The following is a 25022-nucleotide window of genomic DNA, read 5'->3' as shown; positions in this document are numbered from 1 at the left end:
TGCCTGTGTAAGGCCGGGTGGCCGCCACGTGAGCGGGCACTCCAGGGCATCTGCCAGCCTGGTAGTGCTGAGCGCTGCGGCATGGGTAACACAGCTTTGGTAGCTTCACACACTGAGAGGAGACAAAGGGACAAGAGAAGGACACTTTTTTGCGAGCCCTAAGAACTTTTATTCCCCCATGCGTGGTTGGAACAAAATGCTCAGAGCGACGGAGTGCAAAATGCCGGAGAACAAAGAATGACAACAGGTTAAGTAGGAGGTGGGCGGACAGGGGTGGAAACCTGGCTCGCCCAATGGGGACAAACGATAGAGAAATGACATCAACTATAACAACCAATGGTAACATAACAGAGGTGGGTGCAGCGTCCTGGGACGAATAGAAGGGCTAAAGTGGGGTGATTGATACAGAACTTTCATGAAGAAGCTGGGGGTGGTTACAAGATTGACACCCCGACAAGGAGTGACAACCCCTGACTGACAGAACCAAACAAGGAGAAAACTGGGAGAGATGAAAAGATTGGCAGGTCTGAGTGGCAGGAACTTTCAGGTAAACAACTTGGAGCAGACCACTGTGAGGGAAAAATAGGGGAGTACAAAGAACAAACCTAATTAACAGTAATAAAACTCCTGACTAAATCAACCCAACTTACAAGATAGGACTAAATCCTGATGCAATTTTTAAAGTTTAAATTGTGTTGTAAGCATCGCAACTTAGAAGTTAAACCCTGTCAGGATTTTCAAGATTCCTAAATTCCTGAACAACTCCAAAACATCTCCTGAGTTAAAAGTTTCTGAGGAAGATATTAAATAATACTTTTGCCTTCAAAACAGGCATGATGGATTAACCTTGGCTAGCTGCTAGTTTCTCACCAAGCTGCTCTCACTCTCCTTCTTCAGGAAGACAGGGAGAGAAAATAAGATAGAAAGATGTGTAGGTCAAGAAGAAAGCAATGTGATGGCTTACCAATTACTGTAATGGGAAACCACATTCAATTTGGGGAAAATTAATTTAACTTATTGCCAAATTTAATAAATAAAATTTTTAAAAAGTAGAACAGTGGGAAACAAATATACCTTCTCACCTTGTTCTTCTCAGGCTTAACTTCACTTCCTCATTCCTGACTTTGCTACATCCTCCCCAGTGAGCAGTGCAAGGAGATGGAGAATTAAACTGGTCAGCTCATAACACTGTCTTTGCTGCCCCCTTCTCTTCACACTTTTCTCCTGCTCCTGCTTGGGTCTTTTCCATGGCTCCCCCATGAATTGTTACAATGTGTGTCTTTCCCACCAGGCAAGTTCTTCAAGAACTGCTCCAGTGCATATGCTTTCCATGGGGTATGGTGCTTCAGGAACAGACTGCTCCTCATGGGTCTTCCATGGGGCTCAGGCCTGTCAGAAAAACTGCTTCTGCGTGGGTTTCTGCACAGACTGCAGTGTGTGTATCTGCTCTGATGTGTCCTTCCTGGCCTGCAGGGAAGCAACCTTCTTCACCACAGTCTTTTCCACAGGCTGTGTAGAATCTGTTCTGACATTTGAAGCACCTCTGCTCACTCCTTCTTCACTAACCTTGGTGTCTGCAGGGCTGTCACTACCATGTTTTTCTCATTCCTATTGCAGCATAGTTTTAAAATATGTTATCACTGAGATATCACCAATGTTGTTAATGAGCTGAGCACCCCTTGGTCTCATGTCATAGAGACCACCTCTAAGCACTAACCCCTGCCACCAAAATCTTACCACATAAACCTAAAAGAACAAGAGAAAATCTAGTATGCCATTTATTTATAACACTACTTGCAGGTAGTGTTTTCACTGGTCAATGATTTTTGCCCTCTCAAACTTGGCAAGATATGATTCTACAGTATATCCTTGCAAAATAAAAAAAATATGCTGGCTCAGGAAAAAATAAAATACAACGTTGAATGTTACTTATTATGGAGAAATGTGAGTCTCTTTAGTGTAAGACTGTATGACGAATTTTGCTTCTGAATGCTAAGTTGAATTCTTGCCATTCTTCTCTATCTTCATTCAAAAATGTACCTCACAAAGGAAGCATGACAGATTGAGTGAAACATATATTTGAAAATAAACAATATCTAGTAGTGAAAGCAAAATCTTACAAACAAAATATTGAACAAGAGTCTGATTGGGGTTTATCTGGTTTTCCCAGGTAGTCTATTGTAATCCAGTTGTCAGCTTTCTTGCTCTCAGTGTTTGAAATGTACCAAGCATTTTATGTCATTCTTATGCTGATATTTAAAGTACAATTAATCAACATTTCTTGAAATTGTAAAGATCTATTTCTCATCTATAAGAATACCATCTAATATCTACTCTTGTGATAAAGGCCCGTTTATTCATGGAACGCAGAATAGTTTGATACTTTGGAAAGTAAATTGTCACATTTGAAATATTTGGGAAATAAAATTTTCCCTTTCATACCTTACTATTAGGTCTGTGTTTAGGCCTGTAATTCTAAGTTTGGAGTTAAAAGCAAAATTATAAAACTATAATTTCTGTAAACATGAAAAGTTAGTCATGTTCTGAGAAGCATTGATTGTATTCTCGGTCTTGTTCTAGCTTGATGTATTTGTCCTGAAAAAGTGTTACAGAATGTTTCAAAATGATTGGATGCTTTCTAGATTTTCAAGAAGTCTTGAGAGATCAGATGATTTTGATTTCAAAACAAATAGCTGACTGAGACAGTTTTTCAACTGTTCATTTTTTTCAGTCTTATGAAAATTTCCTTAACAAAATTCCTGTGTTTCCATTACAATCAAACATGAATCATCTTAGGTAGTCAAATTCCTACTCAAAATTCAGCCTTTTAGTGTGAAATGGCCTTATAGAATATATTGGGGTCTCACAAATCATTGTTTTACATTTTAGGTCTCTGCTTTTCCTGTGTTTTGAGTTGGTTGGGGTTTTTTTTACTATTTTCCAAGCTGAATATGACATCTCAAGTTCAGGACTTGATTAGGTTATTTAATTGGAGACTAACTGGATGTAAATAGAACTATTCTGCTTTCCACCAATTTTTTTTTCTACCTATTTCTGTTAGAATTAGAAGACACCATTGTCACTTGAAAATAATTATTTTAATCTGAAGGAACTATGTATAATGTATCTTATATCTTAAATATAAACAATATTTTAATCATAAAGAATCTTGATAATTACTCTCAAGAATGAATCTGAGGCCTATTTATCAAAATACTTTAAGGTTTGCTTAAAGTGGATCTTCTTATGTTAAAGGTATTTATCATTATTTTTGTGACATTTTGATATTTTCAAATCCCAAAACACATTTTATAGAACAGATATTTCTGTTAATTTTACACTTTTGTTGAGGAACTGGGATCTGGCCAAAGCTTCAAGCTTTGAGTTTGCATTGGTTTTATGTGGTATTACTAGAAATCTATCTATATCATCTCTTTGACCCCTATGAAGGTACCTAGGGCAACATGGTTTCTGGAAAATTATGTCTGTCCTTAGCCTTACTTTCAACAACTTTCAGATTTTCTTTTACTGCATCTGAAATTCTCTTATGTTTTCCTTGAGTTTCTCACCTTCTGATGTTTGTTTCTTAGAGCTACCTTTTTCTTAAGTAGTAAAACCGTGCAGATGGATATAACAGATACTGCCTCTTGTGAATCAAAGTGTGACAGATTGTGTCTGTAAAAATGAAAACTAAAATTAACTAATTTGAATCAGCACACAGGAAGTTTTACATTGTTACCAACACATTTGGCATTAAAAAGTTATGTCTAGTAGTCTTCGCTATCAGATGCAAGATGGCTGGATCAGTCAATTTCTGTGTGTGCAATACTGTATCTTGTTAATACTTCAAAAACTAATTCCCGAGCATTATCAAAACAATGGACTTTTGAAAAATTTCCTGTTAATGAAATATAAAGATAGCTTTATGTATTAATCTCTGGACTCTAAAACACAGTGTAGTTTATACTTTCATAGACTACAGATAAATAATTCTCTTAATATTGGTCTGGATGTGTGGGAAAATAGTGGAAGATTGGCAAGAGGGTTTTGAATACTCTCAAGTGACTTGCAGCTGGGGTGTCAAAAACACATGTATCATAGTAATTGTTTTTGACCTCGTGTGTTGGATGAATAGAGCATCTGTGTTTAGATAACATAGGCCTGTGATAGACTATGGGGCCCAAATGAACACACTTGAGTTTCCTGCCTGGCTGTGGGAAAGATCAAAGCACAGTGAGATATTGCGCCTGTGCAAATCCCTGAGATGCAGGGAGGACCTGCAGGTTTGGTGATGCTCTAGCCTGGACCAAGTCTCTGCAGTGCCTGTGTCCCTTCTTTTGTGCCCCTGCCTGAACACTGCTTCAGGGGCCCCAGGTAGCGAGATAACGAAAACAAGCTTACTCTTTGCATTTCATCTGTGGTTTTATGGTTCTTGCTGCATCTCCTCTGCCAGCTTACACAGGAAGTATAGTTTATTCCTTTTGAAAATTCTTGAAGGTAATGTATTGTTCAACAGTATGAATTTATATCACAAACTACTTTTTCTTAATTTATATGAAATCATTGATAAGAAATTAATAGATTTTCAATGAGTTACGTTAGATTTTGTGTTATACAGTGACTAAGTATTGTCTCTCTCTCTCTCTATATATACATACTATTTGATATAGTCTCTAATATATATACTATACTATTTAATGATAAAAATTTTGTATTTCAGAGATTCAGCCAAGGTCGTTATGCATTCAGCTGATGCATTTGCACCTGTGGCCTACCTTCATTTTTTAAAACTACACCTGGAGAATAAGGCAAGTAGGCTGCAAATGTTCTTTTCCTTTCATCATATTCTCATGTAGGTGTTACATTCAAATAACAATGTACATATTTAGCTGAATTTGAGAACTTGCCATTAGGAATGATCAAACACACTTGTGTCAAGTGAATGAATGGATGCAGTATATTTGTGTGGCATTTTTCATCTTGGAACCTCAAGGTGCTCAGTCAGTGTGGTTCAGTGAAGCATGTGTGCAACCTGGGTAAAACAGCTGGACTGTAGAACACAACTGTATTAGGAAACCATATGAACAGTATTGATTTGTTGGGAGGTGGCATCTCTTTTTGGTGTTTCTGTTGTAAAGTGGATGATTTAAAAACTTGCTAACCTGAAACTGCTTGAGTTCTGAGTTTAGGGTTTTTTCCATATGAAAAATACACTTAATGAAGGACTTCTAATCATGTGGAGATTATCTTGGTCAAAAATTTTAAAGGAATCATTATTAGTTTGTTGGAATTAATTCTGTTAATTTATGATTCTGTAGAAAGAGCAGAACAGGAATAGGAACTCTGGTGGTTTAAATGTTGCAGACTTTCATATGAGCAGAAATAAGGTCAAAACAGACAATATTTGTCATCACATTTCTGTTTTTCATTTTATTATTTTACAGTTAAAATGATTCTTTTTTTCTTCCTTAGCCTCTACAAGTGTTAGTATTTTGTTGAAGAGAGTGCATCATGCTCTTTCTTCTATTGCTGCAGTCATCTTTTTATAGCTCTTATGTCTTTCTGCACTTTGATGATAGAAGTGCAGAAATTGTTACAGAACATTATTCTATTGGTATTTCAAATTTCATATCTCTTAAGCAACATTTCCTGCATCTCTTTCAATAGATCATGCCTTTCTCTCTTCCCTTCCCTTTTTTTTTTTTTTTTTTTTTTTTTTTTAATATTATTCTTCCAAACAGATAAAATACCTCAGTGTTTTTCTTCCATGATGGCCTCATTTCTCCTTGGAAAGTAAATTGTATTTCATCCTGTCAATTTCTAGTTTTGGATTTCTTTCAAACATAAAACATTAAATATTTGTGTGGGAGACTGTGAAAAGGATATCAGCTATGTGAAAAAAACCCAAATAGGCTGAGTAAAGGAAAATTTGGGAATGTGGCATGGTGGGGAAGACTGATAATATATTGATATTTCTTTGGGGGAACTGACTTTATTGCTCGTGGCAAACTTGACGCTAAAATGTACCATACATCACTACAAGGTGACAGGCTAGGGAAAATGAAAACCACAAAGCTTTACATAAATCAGAAGAAAAATCATATTAAAATGCATAATATTTGATATAAGAATCAAAATTTTACTTCTATCTGTTCAGTAGCTCTTTTCCCCTTCTTATGTAGATGTTTTAGATTTGGTTTAAGCCTCACAGTTTCAGGCAGTGTTGTAGTAAATCCTATTTCCAATCTGTTGTAGACAAACCTGTCACACTTTGCAAGGGGTAAGGTTTGCAGCAGCTTGCCCTGAATTCTAGTACATAAACTAATGTATATTTAAAAGGAAAAGAGTCTGATTTTTGCAAAAGCATTAAGATCTTTTGGCTATAGATTATTTTATGTCATGATAAAATAAGCTAAGTTTTTGAGAAGTTATAAATATGGAGAACCAGTCAGTCTTTCAGACCATAACTGTTAGCATCATTTAACTGCATAATAATAATAAAGGCATGCCTTCAAGATTGATATGCCTGTAGTATTGTACTTTTGCTCACTATTTGGTGCTTATAAGTCTGTGGAAAATTTTAAGTATCAGTTAGTATTCAGCACTTAACAGCCAATACCACAATAATAAAGTACTGCAGGAAAAAAACTGCTTCAGAAGGACTTTGAGGCTTTCAAGGGATTACTGAAAATTGGGAAAAATAATACACCATTATGAACAATGTGTAAAAGTAGCCACTTTTGTAAGCACTTTGTAGAAAATATTAATAGACTCCAAAGCGAAGTGTAATTCTAGTAAGTATTATGACATCAGATTTGTTATCATTTCTGCTGTGACATAAGCATATTTTAACTGAATTGTATATTAATTTTTGTCTTTGTTATTTGCTACAGGTCTTAATTTTACATTCCTTGAATTTACTTTTTAAAATCATTTTGCAATTGTAGCTAGTGCACCTTGGTCTCTGCTGTCTTTCCTCCTCTATAATGCATTTTCTTTAGCTGAATCTTTATGTTTGACTACAAAGCCTGCTTAGAAATTTGGTTTAAATTGTTTCTGGCAGCAAAATGAGCCCTTGTGCCTAGGGGAACATACCATTGTACTCACTGTTCTGGTTTAATATATTTCTGTGCAACTTCAAGATGTTTTTTGCATAATAATTTAAGCTTTTTTTAGACACACCCACTTTTCTTTTATCAATAGTGATGCAGAGAAGGCTAAAGAGATAAATACTGTATTTTGTTATTAAAACTACTAAAAATTTGGTAAACAATTTTTGTAGGCATTTTACAGAAAAACAGTAAGAATAAAAAAGAATGGTAATGAAACACTAATGCTCAAAATTGGGAATGCCTCTTTTACTTCAGAGTAAAAAATAAAGTCACCACTATAATATAGATACCAAGTTTCATCAATATTTTACTTTGCCTAGATAATCACTTCATACACTTAAAATATAGAATTTTTTTTTTTTGGAGGAGGAGATAATTTGTGAAGCATATTCTAGAATATTTGAATTAGGTGTATGGCCTTCTACTCAAGGAAAATTAAATTCTGAGTATTTTCAATTCGGAAAAATACAACTGTGAAACTTTTTTTTTACTTTGTCAACACAATGAACTTGCTTTTACTTCCTGCTATATTCTTTTACTTTATTGTGTTGGCTTTGTAAAGATCAGAAACAAAAATTAAAGCTGTTGGAACTTCTGCTGATGGAAACATACTTCTGATGACAGTAGTCAACATACTAGCTGTTGTTCATGCTTTCACATTTGCTCTTTCCCAGATTTAATAATGAATACTTTGTTTCTGAGTTCCAGTGAGTGGGAGCACACACATATCAAACAATACAACATGGGAAACTGCAGCCTCTTAAGTTTGAATAGTCCAGAATTAGAGGGAATAACGTAGTTTTCTTTCTCCACTTTGCAGAAGAAAGGAGCCTGTTTGCCTATAAGAGACACAAGAATCATGCCTGCTGCTGCTTTTTCTTATAATGGACCATTGCATTATATTACCTGTTATAAACTGATATTGTGTTTTCCTGTTTGTAAAAGATCTTGACCTTGTAGCTGGAACACATGTCAGAAGTGCAAGCAGTTTGCCCCTGTTAAATGGCAGGAGATCTATTGTACAGGTCATTTTGGAGAAGATTTTTAAAACACTTGTAGAGTTCTGTAACTTGTACACTTGTAAGTTTAGAAAAGGTTTTCAGGAGATATTTGTATGCCATGTGTACTAATAGCACACAATCCTATAGATTATATATGATTTAACATTGTAGCCTTTTTCTGTCCAGTTCCTTGTTAATTATTTTAGTTAATCTACATTTAGAACTTTAGCCTTAGAATTAGACTTTGTCAGTCATGTCAGGGAAAATAGGAAGGAGTTTCAAGTTTCAAAACATGTTTTGTTAATGGCATTGTGGGTAGCATTTTTTGAATACTTTGTCATCATTGGACTATACTTCTCCTAGGCAACCTTTAGTTTCCCTTCTGCATCATAAGAATATAGATAACCCTTGTAGTTTTGTCTTCAGAACTTGATAACAAATGCCACAAAACTTTTTTTGTGCTCTGATTCATTTCAAACACTAAGATAATAAATAAAGGATTTTCTTTTCTACTCTATTTGCTTGCAGATTCAGTCCAGTTCTCTGAGAAACGATAATTTTTAGTTCTCTTTTCATAACGAAGATACTTTATTTGAAAGTATTTTGGCATAAAGGACATTCTTTCCTATGATTCTGTGTATTGTACTCAAAATAATGCAAGATGTATGTGATCTCTCGCATTATATTTATTTCAAGGAGTTCTGTTATCAAGGTACATCACAAAGAATAAAGAGATTATCATAGTCTTTTGTCTTCTGAGCTCTCTGCTCCACTATATTCTCATTGCTGCTCAGTGGGAGAGTTATCAGTTTTAGAACTGTGTTGTGATAGGTTTTTATACCAGTTTCTGTAGCAGAGAATGTAAGCTTTTTAAAAAGACAATCTGTTGTTTTCATAAAAGACCACTGCATGGAATTTCAGCTATATCAGTCAAAGTCCTAGCTCCAAGGCTTTTTCAACAGGAGAATTTGGATCTTGGAACACTTGTGCATTTGCTTAACTTCATTCTGAGCACACTTGCATCAATGACATGAGTTATGTGAATATAGTTAAGTGTATGCATGCATGCAGGCTCTGATCCAAAATTAGGTTGGTATCACAATGTACAGTGGGTGTGGGAGAAACTGTGTAACAAATGGGAAAATATATTGCTTCTGTGAAGTAACATGAAAATGTTATGCGATAAAATAGGTTCTGTAAGATTTAATTAAAATGTCATTATAGCAAGCTTGATTTTTTCTTTTTAAAGTGATGAGAATATTATTCAGGGAAAGTTACTCTGTTTGTGGCAGTCTATAAGTTTTAGCTTCTTAGATTACTTCCTCTGTTGAGAGGCTTGGAGGACCAACATTTGTATGGATTTAAATGTAGCTACTAAACAGAGTCTGGCAGCTCTGCTTAGACTGGCACTGAGCCTTTTGTTCCTCGAGTGTCAGGTTCCACACCTAATATTTCTGCTGTAGCCTGCACCTGTGGTGCTGTGGGAAGTGATTGATTACCAATGTTTTTGGAGCCTTGAATGACTCATTCTGATGTATCATAGGCATTGAAATCAACAGACATCCCTAATTTTTTTACAGACTTTGCATCTTATAAGAGATTTGTGATATACCACGATAATTTCCAAAAATTTTGCAACTGAACAGGCTTTTATGTATGTGTGGAAACACAGATGTATAATTTTATTTATCTCTGTGATGAAATATTGATAGAAGCTAAATTATTTGTAAAATATAGAGTTACTTAGGAAAAAGGTGACTGTAAATGATAGGAAAATTTCAAATCACATCAGTTTGGGATATTTGTAAGATTAACGAATTACAAAGCTACAGGGGAGTTCTCTACATTTTACCAAACCAGTTGTGATGGAGTCTGTGAGACTCATACCCTTGATTTTTTTTTTATGAAGTACATCCTGCAGAAGTCATGTTTAGAAACATAGATGAAAGCATTTTAACTGGTGGCAAAAAAATGGAATAGGTGCTCTTTACATGTTCATTTGCAGAACGTATAAATTTGGTCTTTGAGGTTAGGGAATGGAGAAAAGTTACAGATCTTTAACAGCAGCCTCAGAAGGTATTTGTATCTGTAGATCTCTTCAAGATGATTATATAAAGCTTAATAAAAGTGAGTAAAAAACTGGCAAGCTGGAACTTTTGTCTTTCTAGGTAACTTTTTTTTCCCCTTCCGTTGGATTTTTATGGCACAGTGAAGTTAAACTCCAGGTGATGTAAAAACAAAACCCAAAACAGCAGTGTAATGGCATAATTCACATCACCATGTCTGTGCATGTTTACTTGGGTGTAGGACCAAGAGGTGCAGACTAATGTGTTACATTAGAACTCTCCTGAATGCCCATGCTACAATTCAAATTGTTTCATGGTGGATTCTACTAATTACTCAGTGAAAATAATTTATTTATTAAAACAACAATTTGCAAGAAGCAAGTGGTAGCACTTCTAGCATGTGATGCTGCTATACAGTCTGTAAATGTCCGTGAAGTGCTATCTTGTAGATAAAAAAACCTTTTGAAATAACTTAATTTCCTTGGTTCTTGTAGCTTAAACCATCTTAAGATCTTTTTCAATTACAGATTTATGTTTCTACTTCTTTATTTTTTTAAGTCATACCTGAAGACTTAGGAGCAATCAGGCATCCCTCTGGGTAATGGCAAAATGCACCCACTGATGGCAGTAGTCAAAGGTGTAATTCAATGAGTGGGAAATGGTACAGATGCTGCTGGGTGCTTGTCTGTTGTAATGTTGGAATGCATGTCATGTTTGTGCTAAATTGCAGTTTTTGCCTGGGCTATTATGTTACATCTTCTTGACTTCTTTTAACCTCTGAGGTACAATTGATTAATGTACAGTAGATTATTGTCTTGACTTTCCTGTCTTTCTTGGAGGAATGAATAAAATGAAGTCCAATCAAAGAACATCAGCCCCTCTTAGATAATAGACTTAGTGTTTACAGTGGTTATAAAACTACCTATGACCTCTTTCAGAGTCAGCAGAACTGAGTTTCCTCTCACAGATAATGATCTGTTTGTAATTTAGCCTTTTCTTAAATTTTCCAAATGCACTCCTTTAACTTAACTGGATCCTTTTTCACTACAGTGAAGTCAAATATTGACATAAGAGTATCACAGAGTTCTCATGCATACTATTGTTTTCTGCCTTTATTTTTCTGACTTTTTATTGTGATTAAAATGAAGAGAAATATTTAAAGTTGCAATAAGATAGGTTTTATTTTCCACAGGAAAAAAATACAATAAAATTAAATACAATAAAAATTACTTCACTATATAATGTTAATATTCTTTTTTAATGACATTTTGTATGGAACACATATTTATCAGCTAAAGGAATATTCATAAGTTTCTAATCCCTATTAAGGATTATCAAAGGTTTCATGTTTTGTCAACATTTTATCTTGCCTTATCTGGATTTATTATATTTTTTGTGAATTTAGTATTTAAGAAGCCTGCAGTCAAATGCATAGTTTAGACACTATATGAAATGTGAGATCTTCAGGAAGAAATTTAATTGATAGAATCTGGCATGACAGCATGCAGTGGTGTTTGATTAGGGTTTCTAGGTAAATTCTGTCATAATTCATACTGCTTTTAGATAGACAAGTAGTATTACCCAAGCTAGTGGTCCTAAAAGTCAATATGTTCTGCAGATTAGGCTGATTGAAAAATCAGATGGGAGCGAGTAAGGGTTCTGATTGCTCTAAAATTAAACAGGAAACAAAAAAAAAAAAACCCACAAAAAATGTATGCTGTAATTATGCGGCATGTTAAAAATGTAATGATCACTGAATTGTTAAAGACTGGTCAGTAAGCACTCTGCCTGTGTATTTTGCTTTAAAAGGTACTGTGAGTAGTTTTCTCTTCCTGGTCCTGAGAAAGCATTTGGGAAGAATGATTTTCCTTCCTTGTCAAGAAATTACTTCAATGTATGGATCTTGGGAAATGATTTTTTCTATTATTTCAACTCATACTAAAGCATTTTATGGAAAGGATAGTGTTTGTGACATAATAGAAAGAGATTTTTTTTTTTACATGGACTGCCTTCATTCATTGTTCCAAAAAGTTTTAAAACTTCCTTATTAGTCTTTTGCTGTACTTCAAGTATTTAATGACAATGTTAATTATAAAATTATTACTTGTGTGCTTTGGTTCCTTTGTTCACTTAGATTATGGTATTTTTTTGAAAACACAGTTGTCTTGTATATAACTGTGGGATAACATTTCTTCGTAATAGTATTCTTTCTGTCTTTATTCTTGGGTCTCATTTTTGATATCTGCTGTCCTCAGTCAAGAAGTCTGCTTTTTTCTTCCATTTGGTATGTCAACAGGAGTAAATTATGTTTTGCCAGTTCTGCAATCTAATGGGAAATCCTAATGCTATTATTTTGTGAATTGTTCTAAGATATGTACCTGTTGAACTATAATTATTTTTTATAACTTAAACATGTATTTGAATGATAAAATGTGCTGATTTAATACTGCTTAGCATGCTGTTTACTTGCATATTTTATAATGTTTGTCTCAAGCAGGAGGAATCTTTGGGTTCTTTTGTGGTCAGTAGCTGTTCTTGTGAGATAAGCTGCATGGATGATGATGTTTTTCCTTCATCAGAAGAATGTGAACCAAAGAAAAATATTCCAGTCATCTGGAAGACTTTGAAATATAACTCTTTGGATTTCAGTGAGTTTTGCACAGTTTTTTTTTTTTTGTTTTTGTTGGTTTTTTTTTTTTTTTTTTTTTTTTTTATGAGATTAAAAGATTGACTGTTTCATGCAGGTGAAATATCTTAATTACTATACAAGGACTCCTGAACAAAATGTACTCAACCTGTAGTAATTAGTCTGAAAAGAGAGATCTTACTCAAATGCATTTTTCTGATAATAATCAATTGAGCTATAGTACTGAAGCATTTCAAGTTAGTTTACAGGAGCATAACACATTATTTTTTCTTTCTTTTTCTCCCTCTTCCCTTCCCTCTCCTCCTTCTGGAGCGTATTTCTGTTACGCTACATACATAGATGCGTAAACTTCCTGAAAACTAAGTTTCACAGCTGACAGGATTTGGGTATTGAATAGTATATAGGTCTTTGATATTTCTTGAACATGGAGAAGTGCCTGGTGGGCTTTAAAAATGTCTAAACATGTTATGCATTTGCAAAGATTGTCAGAACCAGGTTAAGCACCTAACTTCCAGTAAAATTTGGCATACAAGTTTGAAAATCTGTTTTTATACCACTTGAATACTTTTGGAAATTTTAGCTTTTCAGTGTCACATCTTGTGCCAAGTCTGTAACCAAACAGGTCGAGAAATTGTAAAAGATCAGTAAAAAATGGAAAGTAGGAGAAAAAGTACTGAAGTTCTCAGCTAATGTGCTACTTGCATGCATATTTTGTGAAGGCAGTGTTGGAGAAGGTTTTGAGAGCTTTGCTCCTAGAACCCTTACTTTTATATCTGTTTGTAAATATTTTTGAAGATGTTTCTTGTTTGTGTATCTGGTTTCTGTTCTGTTGAAGTTCTTTAAACAATTTAAAATATATCCTTGGTTAATCGGATAAAATGTATCTGAAACCTTTCATTGTTATAATCATAGTTCTTTTCTTCATTCCCCATAGCTAAGACACTTCAAAATTCAGGAAAATCCCTGAGTGGTTACCAATGGTTTTCAGGTATCACTGCCCACTTCCTTCCATCAAAGGGTAAAAATGCTCCAGATGCAGCACGGGAAGCATTTTCTTCTCTCAGAGGTGCTTTATTCAGTTAATATATTATCTGCTCTCACTGATTGTGTTTTTAATATGATCTTACGGAAGAATCTGTATTTTCATGTGGTTTTATAACTTTATAGGTTGTGGTTGTTGGTTTGCCATCTCATTTTGCATTTGATTGGAACCTTTGATATCAAGACTGCCAGCTTCAATATTTAACACATCGTAATTTGACTAGCTTTGAAGGCCCTAGAAAGCCAGATTAGTGTTCATATCACTGTAAAAACTATATTTACACAGTACTTGCTCACTTTATAGCATTCTTGAAATATACAGTGTGTGTATGTATGTGTGCTGTAGATGCTCTCTACTTACTAAAACACGTTTGTAGCTTCCATAATTTTAAATTAAGTTTTCTAGAAAGCTGATACACATTTTGGCACCCAGGATTAGGTCAGTAGCAGTAAATCTCATTTCTATTCCTAATGTAAAGGCAAAATTACTGTCCTGGGAATCATGAAATCCAGGTTCCTTACAAGATTCTGACATATAAAATAAATTGTTCATTGTTTTGTTTTGTATTTTTTCATTCTAAAGTTGAAGTAAAGTGTGTTTGTACAGGCTTCTTTTCATTCACAAAAATGGAAATAATTTTTAGTATCTAAATGGGTAAAGTCATATTCTTGTTTATGAATTTGCATGAGATATTGTCCTATCATATCTTATATTTTTGAATGTCCAGCTGAGTATTCATGATTGAATATAGGATAATAAAGAAACCCTAGAATTTTTTTCAGAAGCAAAGTTATACTTGGTAGAAGGTCATTAAGCTAGTTTTTGATTGTTTGGAAATCAGCAAGGTGGAGATGATCAGACTTTTGTGGAAAAAGGCAATAGATTTTAGTGTAAATCTGCATATCATCTATAAAATGAAGCAAGAGGATTTTGCAGTCTTTTCTTTTTTTCTCATTATATTTGAATGGAAGTTAGCTTGTACAAATATTATGTAATTTTGCCTTAGCATCTGCCTAAAAAGGTTGTGTCTGACTAGTGCAGTAGCCTATTGCTTTCAGCAGATTACTTGCATTACCTGTGTGATGGTAAGGAAAAAAAGTAGTTTTCTGATCCTTTGCAGAAAATTTCAGTTCTCACGTTTCTTTTAGTTATTCTCCTTTTGGAAGTGGGTGTGGAAACTGAATGAATTATGGTTCTGTCATGACAAACAAAACAATTTGTTTCCAAGAACTTAATCTGCAAATGTGCACAACGCTTTTTCTGAACACATATTTTGAATCTGTACAGCAGTTCAGCTTCACTGTAATGAGAATGGAATGAGCACAGTACTTTTAAACTCTTTGCTGGGCTAACTGATTTAACCACTTCTAAAGTGAATGTGTGCTGACAAAAAGATTTGGAAATGGAAATTTTTTACTAGATGCTATGAAACATTCTATAGAATGGATGGAATTCTATGAAGCCAAGAATGGGAGGGAATGCAGTGTATTGATGTTTATACATTTGTTTTCTTAAACTCTCACGTTAAACATTTTTTTAGATATGATTGGAAGATAACAAAGATTGCTTTGCTTTATATAATATAAAGCAGCTCTGGTGTAGTTGTACCATGGCAAAGTTTCATAAGCTGAAGGAAACTGTGGATTTTTATTATGTTAAAACAGGCTAAAGTTCTTAAATGCTACTTCCTGTAGACAGTTTGGATACTGTATTTTGTGGCTCTCAGCTAAGGATTCTGGATAACCTCTAATAAAAACCAAACAAAAAGACCCCAGCAAAACAAAAACCAGCCAACCAACCAAAAACAATCAAAAAGCTGTACTTCAGTCAAGGTAACCTTTTAGGGCAGTTCAGCTTAAGTAAGGGTGAGTCTCATCTGATCATATTCTATAAATTATTAGACACCGTTAATGGCTTGAAATTCAACAGAAAGTCTGTAAGATTTTCCTGTATATTCAGGACAGATGCAATGGGAATGCAGGGAAACCTTTTCAGGTCCTGTGTCTGAAAAACTGAAGTTGTGAAGAGCCCAAGAACTTGTTAAGCAGTTCATCAGGTATGCCTTTCTACTAGAGAAGGTGTTTTGGGAGTCAATTTTATTTTGATTATAAGCTGGGGAAAAGTTATTTCCCACCATTCTTCTAATTAATGCAGGGGAATAAGGGTTAGTACTTTTACTTAGGAGATATTTTTTAAGTAAAGGTAGAAATTATGAATTTACCCAAATCACTCCCTTCAGCTTACTCTGTGTCCACAAAATAGTTTGTTGGCTCATATATTTTAAATTTAGAGTGGGGATGTTTGTGTGTGTGGAGGTATGTATCAGTTGATTGAGGGCTTTTTCCTCCTCCAGTATTTTATATAATGCTGCAGAACTTTTAACTGCAGTCCTTTCTTCTTGACTAAAGTGTTGGCTGGAGATTCAAAAATTGCCCCTGTTTCTTCCTTAACTGATGATGTATTGACCTAGTGATTGCTATCAGTTAGCATTCAAATACATTTCTATTTCCATACAGAATTGCCATTGAATGCTAATTTATCAGGTGATATTTCTGGACATGTATTGGGATTTCATAGGTGTTCTATGAAATTCTAGCTGCTATATAGCCTCTTATATCACTTGTGTACACTTTCTTTTCTGTAAGTGAGAACTCCCCTCTTCAGATTGCCTTTGTTATTAGCAGTATGACTAAGTAAAACTGAGACATTTAGAACAAAATTCAGTACTGGTGTGACCAAACTAATCCTAATGAAAGTGTGCAAAATCCTGAACTGTCTTTAAAAGCACTGAAAAATTTAACACAAAAATTGTTTCTCACTAAGGCAGCAACCTTCAGAGATTGTCTTTATGCCCTTGTACTTCTCAACTGAAAAACAAGTATATAAGTATATGTACATGTGCGCACTGTAACATTAAAGGGCAAGATGCTCAAAAAAATTACACTGAGAAGAACTTTACATGTCTTATTTAAATTAGGTCACAGAGTACTCTATTATTATATATGTTCTATATTCAGAGAAGATTTTTTCTTTATTTAGTTTCTATTTTCATGAGCTACAAAAGGGACACTGCAGAGCTGATGACATATCCAGCTATGTTGTTGACTGTATGAGAGTAATACATTCTTTCTCAGCACTATGTCTGGAATATTCTATGCATACACATTCAGATGATCTTGACTTCTCAGTACCTCTTCTTTAGCTGTCTGCTTGAGCTTTCCTCTGCTCTCATCTTTCCTTCATTTCCCCTGTGGCCACTTCTGTTTCCTATTGTCTGTCTAGCCATTTATAATTCTTTGTTTATGCAGAGATTATTATTGCAGTGAGAGTTTTTAAAAACAGCTTAGACAAGCATCCCTCTGGAATGACATATAAATATTTGATCTTTTTCTTGAAGACGGCTATTGTCCCTTCCACTTCTGTATTTTTGTGATTCAAAGTCCTTTGTAAATTACTAGCTGTCACAGAATGAGCACCCCACCCCAAGCCCCCCCAAGACAATCAAACTTATGGATACAAGTAATTCAGGCTGTAACATATCTACATGCGTGAATGCATGATGTGTTTTCATGAGACAAGAATTCACCACTGTTCAGAGTGGATAAAACTTATTTTGTAGTCTGCTTCTGTATATTTGGAAAACTAACATGAGAAGTAATGTAGTGAAAGAAAGAAGTATTAAATGGGGACATATTAAATGGGGACGTATATTGCAAAATCTTCAGTCATGTTTAGACAACAGTTAGGTTATTGCCATTTGGTTTTGCTGAACAAAAACCATGATGCCTATGCTGTCTTTCTAAATACATTTACAATATTCTATCTTTAACAGCTATTTTTTTTATCCTGCAGCTAATTTGACTTCAGAGGGATTGAAACTGAAGGATATTATTTTGGTTCATCTATACATGAAGAGCATGAAAGATTTCAGTGTTATAAACTCAGTTTATGTGACAGAATTTGATTTGTGTCCACCAGCAAGGTAGGATTAGACTACTGCTATAGTATATTTATGTAGATGCACTGTGATAGACTGAATTATTGTTGCCATATTTGTGAAGCACTTTGCCAAATGTTTGTGTCTCACAGAAGAAGACTTTTGCTGCCTTTTGGAGTATTAAAATCACAGCTGCTCATGTCAAAACCACTTTTTGTGGTTTAATATATACCATAAGGTTTACAAATGCCCCCCCCCATATGGATTTACAGAAGGATAATACATGGTTTGCAAGTCTTAGATTTTTTTTACTTGATTGAACTGACAACTGTTTGTATTGCTAGGATTTTATTTGCTTTTCTTTTCTGTTTGCATCCCTTGACCTGTTGGCAGTGCTTCTCTGAATGCAACCCAGGATATCATCAAACCTCTTTGTCACAAGGGCACGTTGTTGGTTCACGTTCAAGTTGGTGTCCATCAGGAGCCTCCAGTCCCTCTCTGTAATGCTGCTTTTGAGCCAGTGGGCCCACAGAATATACTGGACCTTGGGTTTATTCCACCCCCAGGTGTAGGACTTGCAGCTTCTCCTTGACAAACTTCATCAAGTTCCTGTGTGACTGTTTCTTCATCCTGTCAACATCCATGTGGATGGCAACTTGCCCAGGATACACTGCCCCATCATGCCTGTTCAACATCTTCATTCATAATTCATGATTATGAATGAAGATGTTGAACAGGAGTGGACCCAGTATAGGCTCCTGGTTGTCCATCTGTGAGACTTTGCGTCACTGATCCCACCCACTTGGCCTGGCTGTTCAGCCAATTTTCACTCCACCTCACTCTCTGCTCATCCAGCCCATACATGAACAATTTCACTTTGAGTACATTACAGGAGAAAGTGTCAAAAGCATTACTGGAGCCTTACTACCAATATTAAGTCTTCCTTAAAGTGACCTTATAGGTCTTTGTGACAAATGTTACTCACTTTGTTCTATTTATTTTGTTAAATACTAAAGCAAAATTATTATCTGAGCAGTTGCTTGGGATTTACATCATGAGATACTGGCAGTTATTTCAAAATTATATTTAGTCTGTTTCTTTTCTTCCCCTCCCTATATGCACTTGGCTCTGGTTGAAGACAAATACTGGATTAGATGGATCTTTGGCTCAATCCAAGCTGGTTGTTCTTAATATCTTGTGTTTCCCTCAGATAATCACACTAGATGGATAGCTTAGCTGCACTTCCATGTTCAGTAAGAATTCAAGTATGAAAACAAATTACACCGATGATAACATTTTAATTCATAGATACACAAAGCATAGTTTTTTCAATATGTGTTGTATAAAATCTTCTATGTTGCATCCAAGTCTACGTCTGACATAATGAAACTTCTTGGTGGTGTAGGTGTGTACTATGTGGTTCCTATGTTATCCAGATGTGGTGGGTTTGTTTTCCATTAGAAATTGGATAAAAGACACCTAGCCCATGATTTTTTTCTTTTTTTAAAAAGATGTGTGTTAAAACTAATTTTCTGTTTGTGTTTTTTAATGCCTTTGTCAAAATGGCTTATTTATTTTTACAGTAATTTGTAATTTTTTACAGTAATTTCTTACACTTCTGAGATAATATGCTGAGAATGCAGAACTGATGTAGCTTGAGAAATTTCACTTGAATCATAGGTTAATACAGGTTGCAAGGGACCTCTAGAGGTCATCTAGTCTAATCCTGCACTAAAAGCAGGGTCAACCATGTGGTCATACCTCTTGTCTTCTTCATATTTTTAAAACCAACTGTTTTATTAAATCAGAGAGAAATGGGAGGGTCGGCTGTGTGTGCCTTCAGGGGAGGGATCTAATCCCAGCTGCAAACTACACAAAATTAGTCTCCACTCCTACATGTTGTAGGTTCTCTTTATAGTACTCCTCACAATTTAACTTTCATTTCTTAAGCCTGCATGTTTTAGGCCTCCACATTTGCATAGCCAGCTACATAGCCTTCCATCAGTAAAATAAAAAGGTAGAAAGATTAGGAAGTTGCAGGAAAATGTCTTTTTACTTTTATTTTTATGGAGCAAACAGTTTTCAGAGCATCATAGAATATCCTGAGTAGGAAGGGACCCACAAGGATTGTTGAAGTCTAGCTCATGATCCTGCACAGACCTTAAGAGTCACAAGCTGTGCCCTGAGAGCATTTTCCAAAAGCTTCTTGAGCTCTTTCTGGTTGGTGCTGTGGCCACTTCCCTGGGGAAGTGCCCAACCACCCTGTGGGTGAAGAACCTTTTCCTAATATCCAACCTAAATCTCCCTGATGCAACTTCACAGCATTCCCTCAGTCCTGTCACTGTCACCGCAGAGAAGAGACCAGTGCCTGCCCCTCCTCTTCCCCTCATGAGGAAGCTGTAACTGCAATGAGGTCTCCCCTGAATCGCCTCCAGGCTGAGCAGACCAAGTGACCTCAGCTGCTCCTCATATGGCTGCCCATCAAGGCCCTTCACCATTTTTTGCCTTCCTTTGAATGCTCTCTAATACTTTATATCTTTCTTATACTGTGGCACCCAAAACTGCCCCCAGCACTGGAGGCGAGGCCGCCTCCATGCAGAGCAGAGCAGGACAATCCCCTCCCTTGCCCGGCTGGCCATGCTGTGCCTGATGCCCCCCAGGACACACTTGGCCCTCTTGGCTGCCAGGGCACTGCTGACTCATGTTCAACTTGCCATTGACCAGGGTCCTCAGGTCCCTTTCCACAGCACTGCATTTATGTTGCATATTTGTCTATGTTGCATTTTGTCCTGAAGAAAAATTATACAGCAGTTTGCATGGTTGCATCATTGCATTATGTACAGAGGCCTGGTTGTGGAAGTTCTCACAAGTGGTATGCTGGAAGCACTGATTCGGGTGTGGATCTGCAATAAATTTGCAAAATTGTCTTGAAAATTTACCAGCCCAAGCAGAAAATCCATTCATCCATGCTTGCGATGATGGTAATGAGGAAAAATTACTATATTTACATGTGGGAGGTGAGGAGAAAAGTAGTTTTCTTGGAAGAAATAAGCAAGATGGGAAGAATTTTGTAAGATTGTTACATGATATGTAAAGAGAACAAGTAATTTTTTGTTGCATTCCTGCTGGGAGCTAAATGACTTTTCTATGCATGGACTGCAAATATAATTATTTTTCAGGCTTTGAAATGTTGATTTCCCCACACAGACTCTCAACCCCCCTCCTCTCCCACTTTTTAGCTGGCCACATGCAACACACGTCTGTCTGTTCATCAAGGCACTCAGTCTTCCTTGGAGGAAACAAAAGTGAACTTCATAAATGAATGCTTAAGTAGATTTTGAGTCCTGTCACATGTATGTATCTGTCATGCAACTTAAAGTATAGCAGAAAAATATGCTAGTATTACAAATAACCTGTGAGAAGGTTGTAAAGGAACTATAAGCTGCTGCTTTTTAGAAAACTTTGACACTGTCTCTTGGCAGCCTCATAGGGAAGTGTGGGCTGAATGAGTGGACAGAGGGGTGGATTGAGAACTGTCTGAATGGCAGATGCCAGAGGGTCATAATCAGTGGCACAGACTCTGGTTGGAGGCCTGTCACTAATACTGTGCCCCAAGGTTCAATATTGGGCCCAGTATTGTTTTGTTTATACATCAATGCCTTGGATGAAGGTGCAGATCCTTCCTGGGCAAGTTCACTGGTGACACCAATCTGGGAGGAGTGGTGAGTACCCCAGAGGGCTCTGCAGCCCTGCAGAAGGACCTTGATAGGTTGGAGAGATGGGTAGAAAAGAACCTTCTGAAACTCAACAAAGGCAGGTGCAGGGTCCTGCACCTGGAGAGGAATGACCCCATCCACCGCAGGCCTGAGACTGAAGTGCTGGGAAGCAGCTCTGCAAAGAAGGACCTGGGAGTCCTGGTGGACAAGAAGCTGTCTGTGAGCCAACAGTGCCCTTGAGGAGATAACAGTGTTAATGCTAGCAGGTTATTACAGTACTCTAACTTATGTTATATGATCTGGGCAAAATTTCCTAAGATAACGTCCAGACAAAACAAAAGTGGAAAATAAATGTTGGAAGTTGGTTCAAGCAAACTTCTGTTTGAAAAAAAATAATTATCTTGGGTTTTCAGAGTATGTGTGGAAACACTGTTACCTGATGGAGTGCTGTTTTGCATTGACTGCCTTGCACATAAGTATGACACGGCAATGGATGATGTAGTACATGATGAAAAGCTGGTCATGCATGTACAAAGCATTTCCCACTGGGCACCTGCCAGCATAGGACCTTACAGTCAGTCCATCAAGGTAGGAATTTTTGTTACTTCATGTGAAATATATGCCCTTTTACTGGAATGAATACAGTTATAAAGTCACTTTATCTTTCTTCATTCTCTCCATGTGCAAAAGAAAATTTGTAAAAAAAAAATAGCATTTTGAATTTATGTTTTTAAAACTTGTAGACAACTTACCTCTCATCAGTTCTTCATTTTGTGATAATAAAACTGGTTTAATTATTCTTTTCAGAGAATCTCAGGAACAGCATACTTCTGTTGTATATTATAATTAGACAAAAAACCTGTCATACTTTTATAATCTGCCTAGAATATAAACAGAGTTTAGGAACAGCTGAGGATATTTCAGTTTCCTTGTTAAAGCTCAAACATTCTTATAGGTAGAATAAATCCTGAAATGCTTGTTTAATTAAATCCTTTTTGAGGCTTGTCATACTGCTTAACCATTTAAAAGAACATCAAAGTTGAAGAATTGTTCTATTTTTCAAAACAATAGCAAACTGAACAGAATATTGCATACTATTTGGAATAATGAAAAGAAGCCACTAAAGTATCATGGAAAAGTGGACTAAAAAATTTGCGTTAAAAACATTCTCTTAATATGGTACTTTCTGTCCAGCTAGTACCATTCTGATAATTTGCGAACTGTCTCAACCTTTTCTTTTGCAAAAAATGCATGCCTATCTTACCAATACTCTTCTTGTGTAATACATTGTCCAGTGTTGTGCGGACTGATTTAAGCAAGACTTTCTGACATCTGTTTAAAATGCCTGAAATATTTTTGAGTCTGCAAACCTAGTATAATGGCTATGCAATTACACTTTGTTTTGTCTTTGTACTATTTTACAGAAAAAATCAGGAACAGTATTTTGCTTCAGAAGCTTATGTGGAATTCGTTTTATTTTCAGGAAGGAATGTTGGTAGATTACTATTGTATGAATCTTGTTCTTACAGGAGGGTGGGGTTTTATCATCTCTCTATATCCATTTCTCTTGAAAAAGAAGAAAGTCATTTTATTAAACTTTGTTTCATTCAGACTTACACTTTAATGATCATAATGATAGCATATCATGCATAATCCTTCAAAGATTAAAATTAATAAGCTTTGTATCTTTGTTATTTGGAGAAACATCTCTTGTTGTAGGTTGGGTTGGTTTAGTCTGGGATTTTATTAAATGTTAGTTAGGTTGGTTCTCTGTACCCCTATTTTCCCTCACAATGGTTTGCTCCAAGTTGTTTACCACAGGAGCTCTTGCCACTCAGGCATGTCAATCTTCTCACCTCACACAGTTTTCTCCTTACAAGGTTCTGTCAGTCAGGGGTTTTCTTCATGAAAGTTCTGCATCAATCACCCCACCTTGGCACTGCTATTCGTCCCAGAATGCTGTACTCACCTCTGTTATGTTCCCATAGGTTGTTATCATCTATGTCACTCCCCTGTCATGTATCCTCATAGGGCAAGGGGGGTTCCCACCCCTGTCCGCACACCCACTACTTAATCGAATGCATTCTTTTGTCCCGTCGCCATTTTGCCTTGCATTGCGCTGGGGGCGATTCGCTCCGTCCACGCATGGGGGAATAAATGTTCTCAGGCCCTCAAGCAAAGTGTCCTTCTCTCATCCCTTTGCTTCCTCTCAGTGTGAAGCTACCAAAGTTGTATACCCACGCTGGAGCGCTCAGCACTGTCGGGGAGGCGAACGCCATAACCCCAGAGCACTTGTTCACGCGGCGGCTACGGTCTCACAAAGGCAGCGCTAGCCGGGGCTTTTTGGCTGCTTGAGGTCATAGCAGGTTACCGCCGCAGTCTCCCATGTTGCAACTGATCTCCATATCCTGGAACTGCCATCAACTAAATTCAGAAAAGTGTGTCAATTGAAAATTGCTTCAGTAACCCAGTGAAAAATCTCATGTTGCAATTGTCCATAAGCAGGTGCCAGATCTTCTGGTGCTATGGGACCGTCAGCATACCCAAGGAAAAGTTCTTAAGTCTTCAAATATAGTGTAACCAGTAATTCAAACGTTAAAGAGAAATTCTCACTGGTGTATTTGTTTTGCTTTATTTTTTTCTACCCCCAGAGAACATTTTAGTTAAGCAACATTTTTTTCCCTTATAGTGTAAAATAAGTATTTTTGCTTTTAAAAATTGCTACAGGAGTAAAGAAACAGTAATGAAAAGCTGTACCTCTGCTGCAGTATCACTCACTTGTTGTACTTTACAGCTGTGTTATATCTTAGTCTGAAAACACCTGTAGGGGGAATTTGTAGCATACATGGAAGCCATATTTTTATTTTTCCTTTGCCAGATTTTGCCTTCCTACTACCAACAATACATTTCATCTAAATATCAATATTTCACACTCTGGTTTTGTCTTGCGAAAAATTTTTGACTTTTGGTAACATTTCCATTCTGCAGAGCTTGATACAGTGCATGTCAAATATACTAGAACAAATAAACATTTTAGTAAATGTTTTTAATATTTAAATATTTTTGCTTTCTAAAAGAGCATATAAAGGATATAACTTATAAAACCTTTTCATAAGAAAACATCATAGAGGAGTGTATCAGTGCATAAACAAAGTATTTGAATTTGAAATTTTACTAATGGAAGATACAGATTTTATATCTTCTTAAACATGAATTTTCCAAAATTAAAATCTTCTTTTAATGAGTTTTTAGAACTTCCTAAGGTTATGTATGGACAGGTATTAAGCTCTTAAGTTCACCAGCAGAAGTAAGCACTTCAATATATTTTAAAAATGGAATATATTTTCCAGAATAAATACAGAAGGAACAAAAGTGAGGTTTTAATCTTTATAATCAACAAAAATTATTTGAAATTATGCAAATTTTATGATGATGAAATGTTTATTAGTCTTTTATGACTGAAGAATAGAAGCAGTAAATAGGAAATATTTATTACCCTTA

The 25022-nt window shown here is 35.9% G+C and overlaps 1 protein-coding gene across 1 annotated transcript in view; it reads left to right on the top strand.

Annotated features, from left to right (window-relative positions):
• DPH6 (diphthamine biosynthesis 6) overlaps positions 1-25022 on the top strand; it is a 199988-nt gene that overhangs the window by 69165 nt on the left and 105801 nt on the right. Inside the window, exons 8-12 of the mRNA XM_053980646.1 lie at positions 4721-4808; positions 12674-12827; positions 13761-13892; positions 17721-17850; positions 21935-22109. Of these exons, the coding sequence (XP_053836621.1) occupies positions 4721-4808; positions 12674-12827; positions 13761-13892; positions 17721-17850; positions 21935-22109 (679 nt within the window). The remainder of the gene's footprint in view (positions 1-4720; positions 4809-12673; positions 12828-13760; positions 13893-17720; positions 17851-21934; positions 22110-25022) is intronic.

The sequence above is a fragment of the Vidua macroura genome, chromosome 6, assembly GCF_024509145.1.
Source record: "Vidua macroura isolate BioBank_ID:100142 chromosome 6, ASM2450914v1, whole genome shotgun sequence".
In the NCBI taxonomy this organism is placed as follows: domain Eukaryota; kingdom Metazoa; phylum Chordata; class Aves; order Passeriformes; family Viduidae; genus Vidua; species Vidua macroura.
This window is presented reverse-complemented; position numbering and strand designations above follow the sequence as displayed.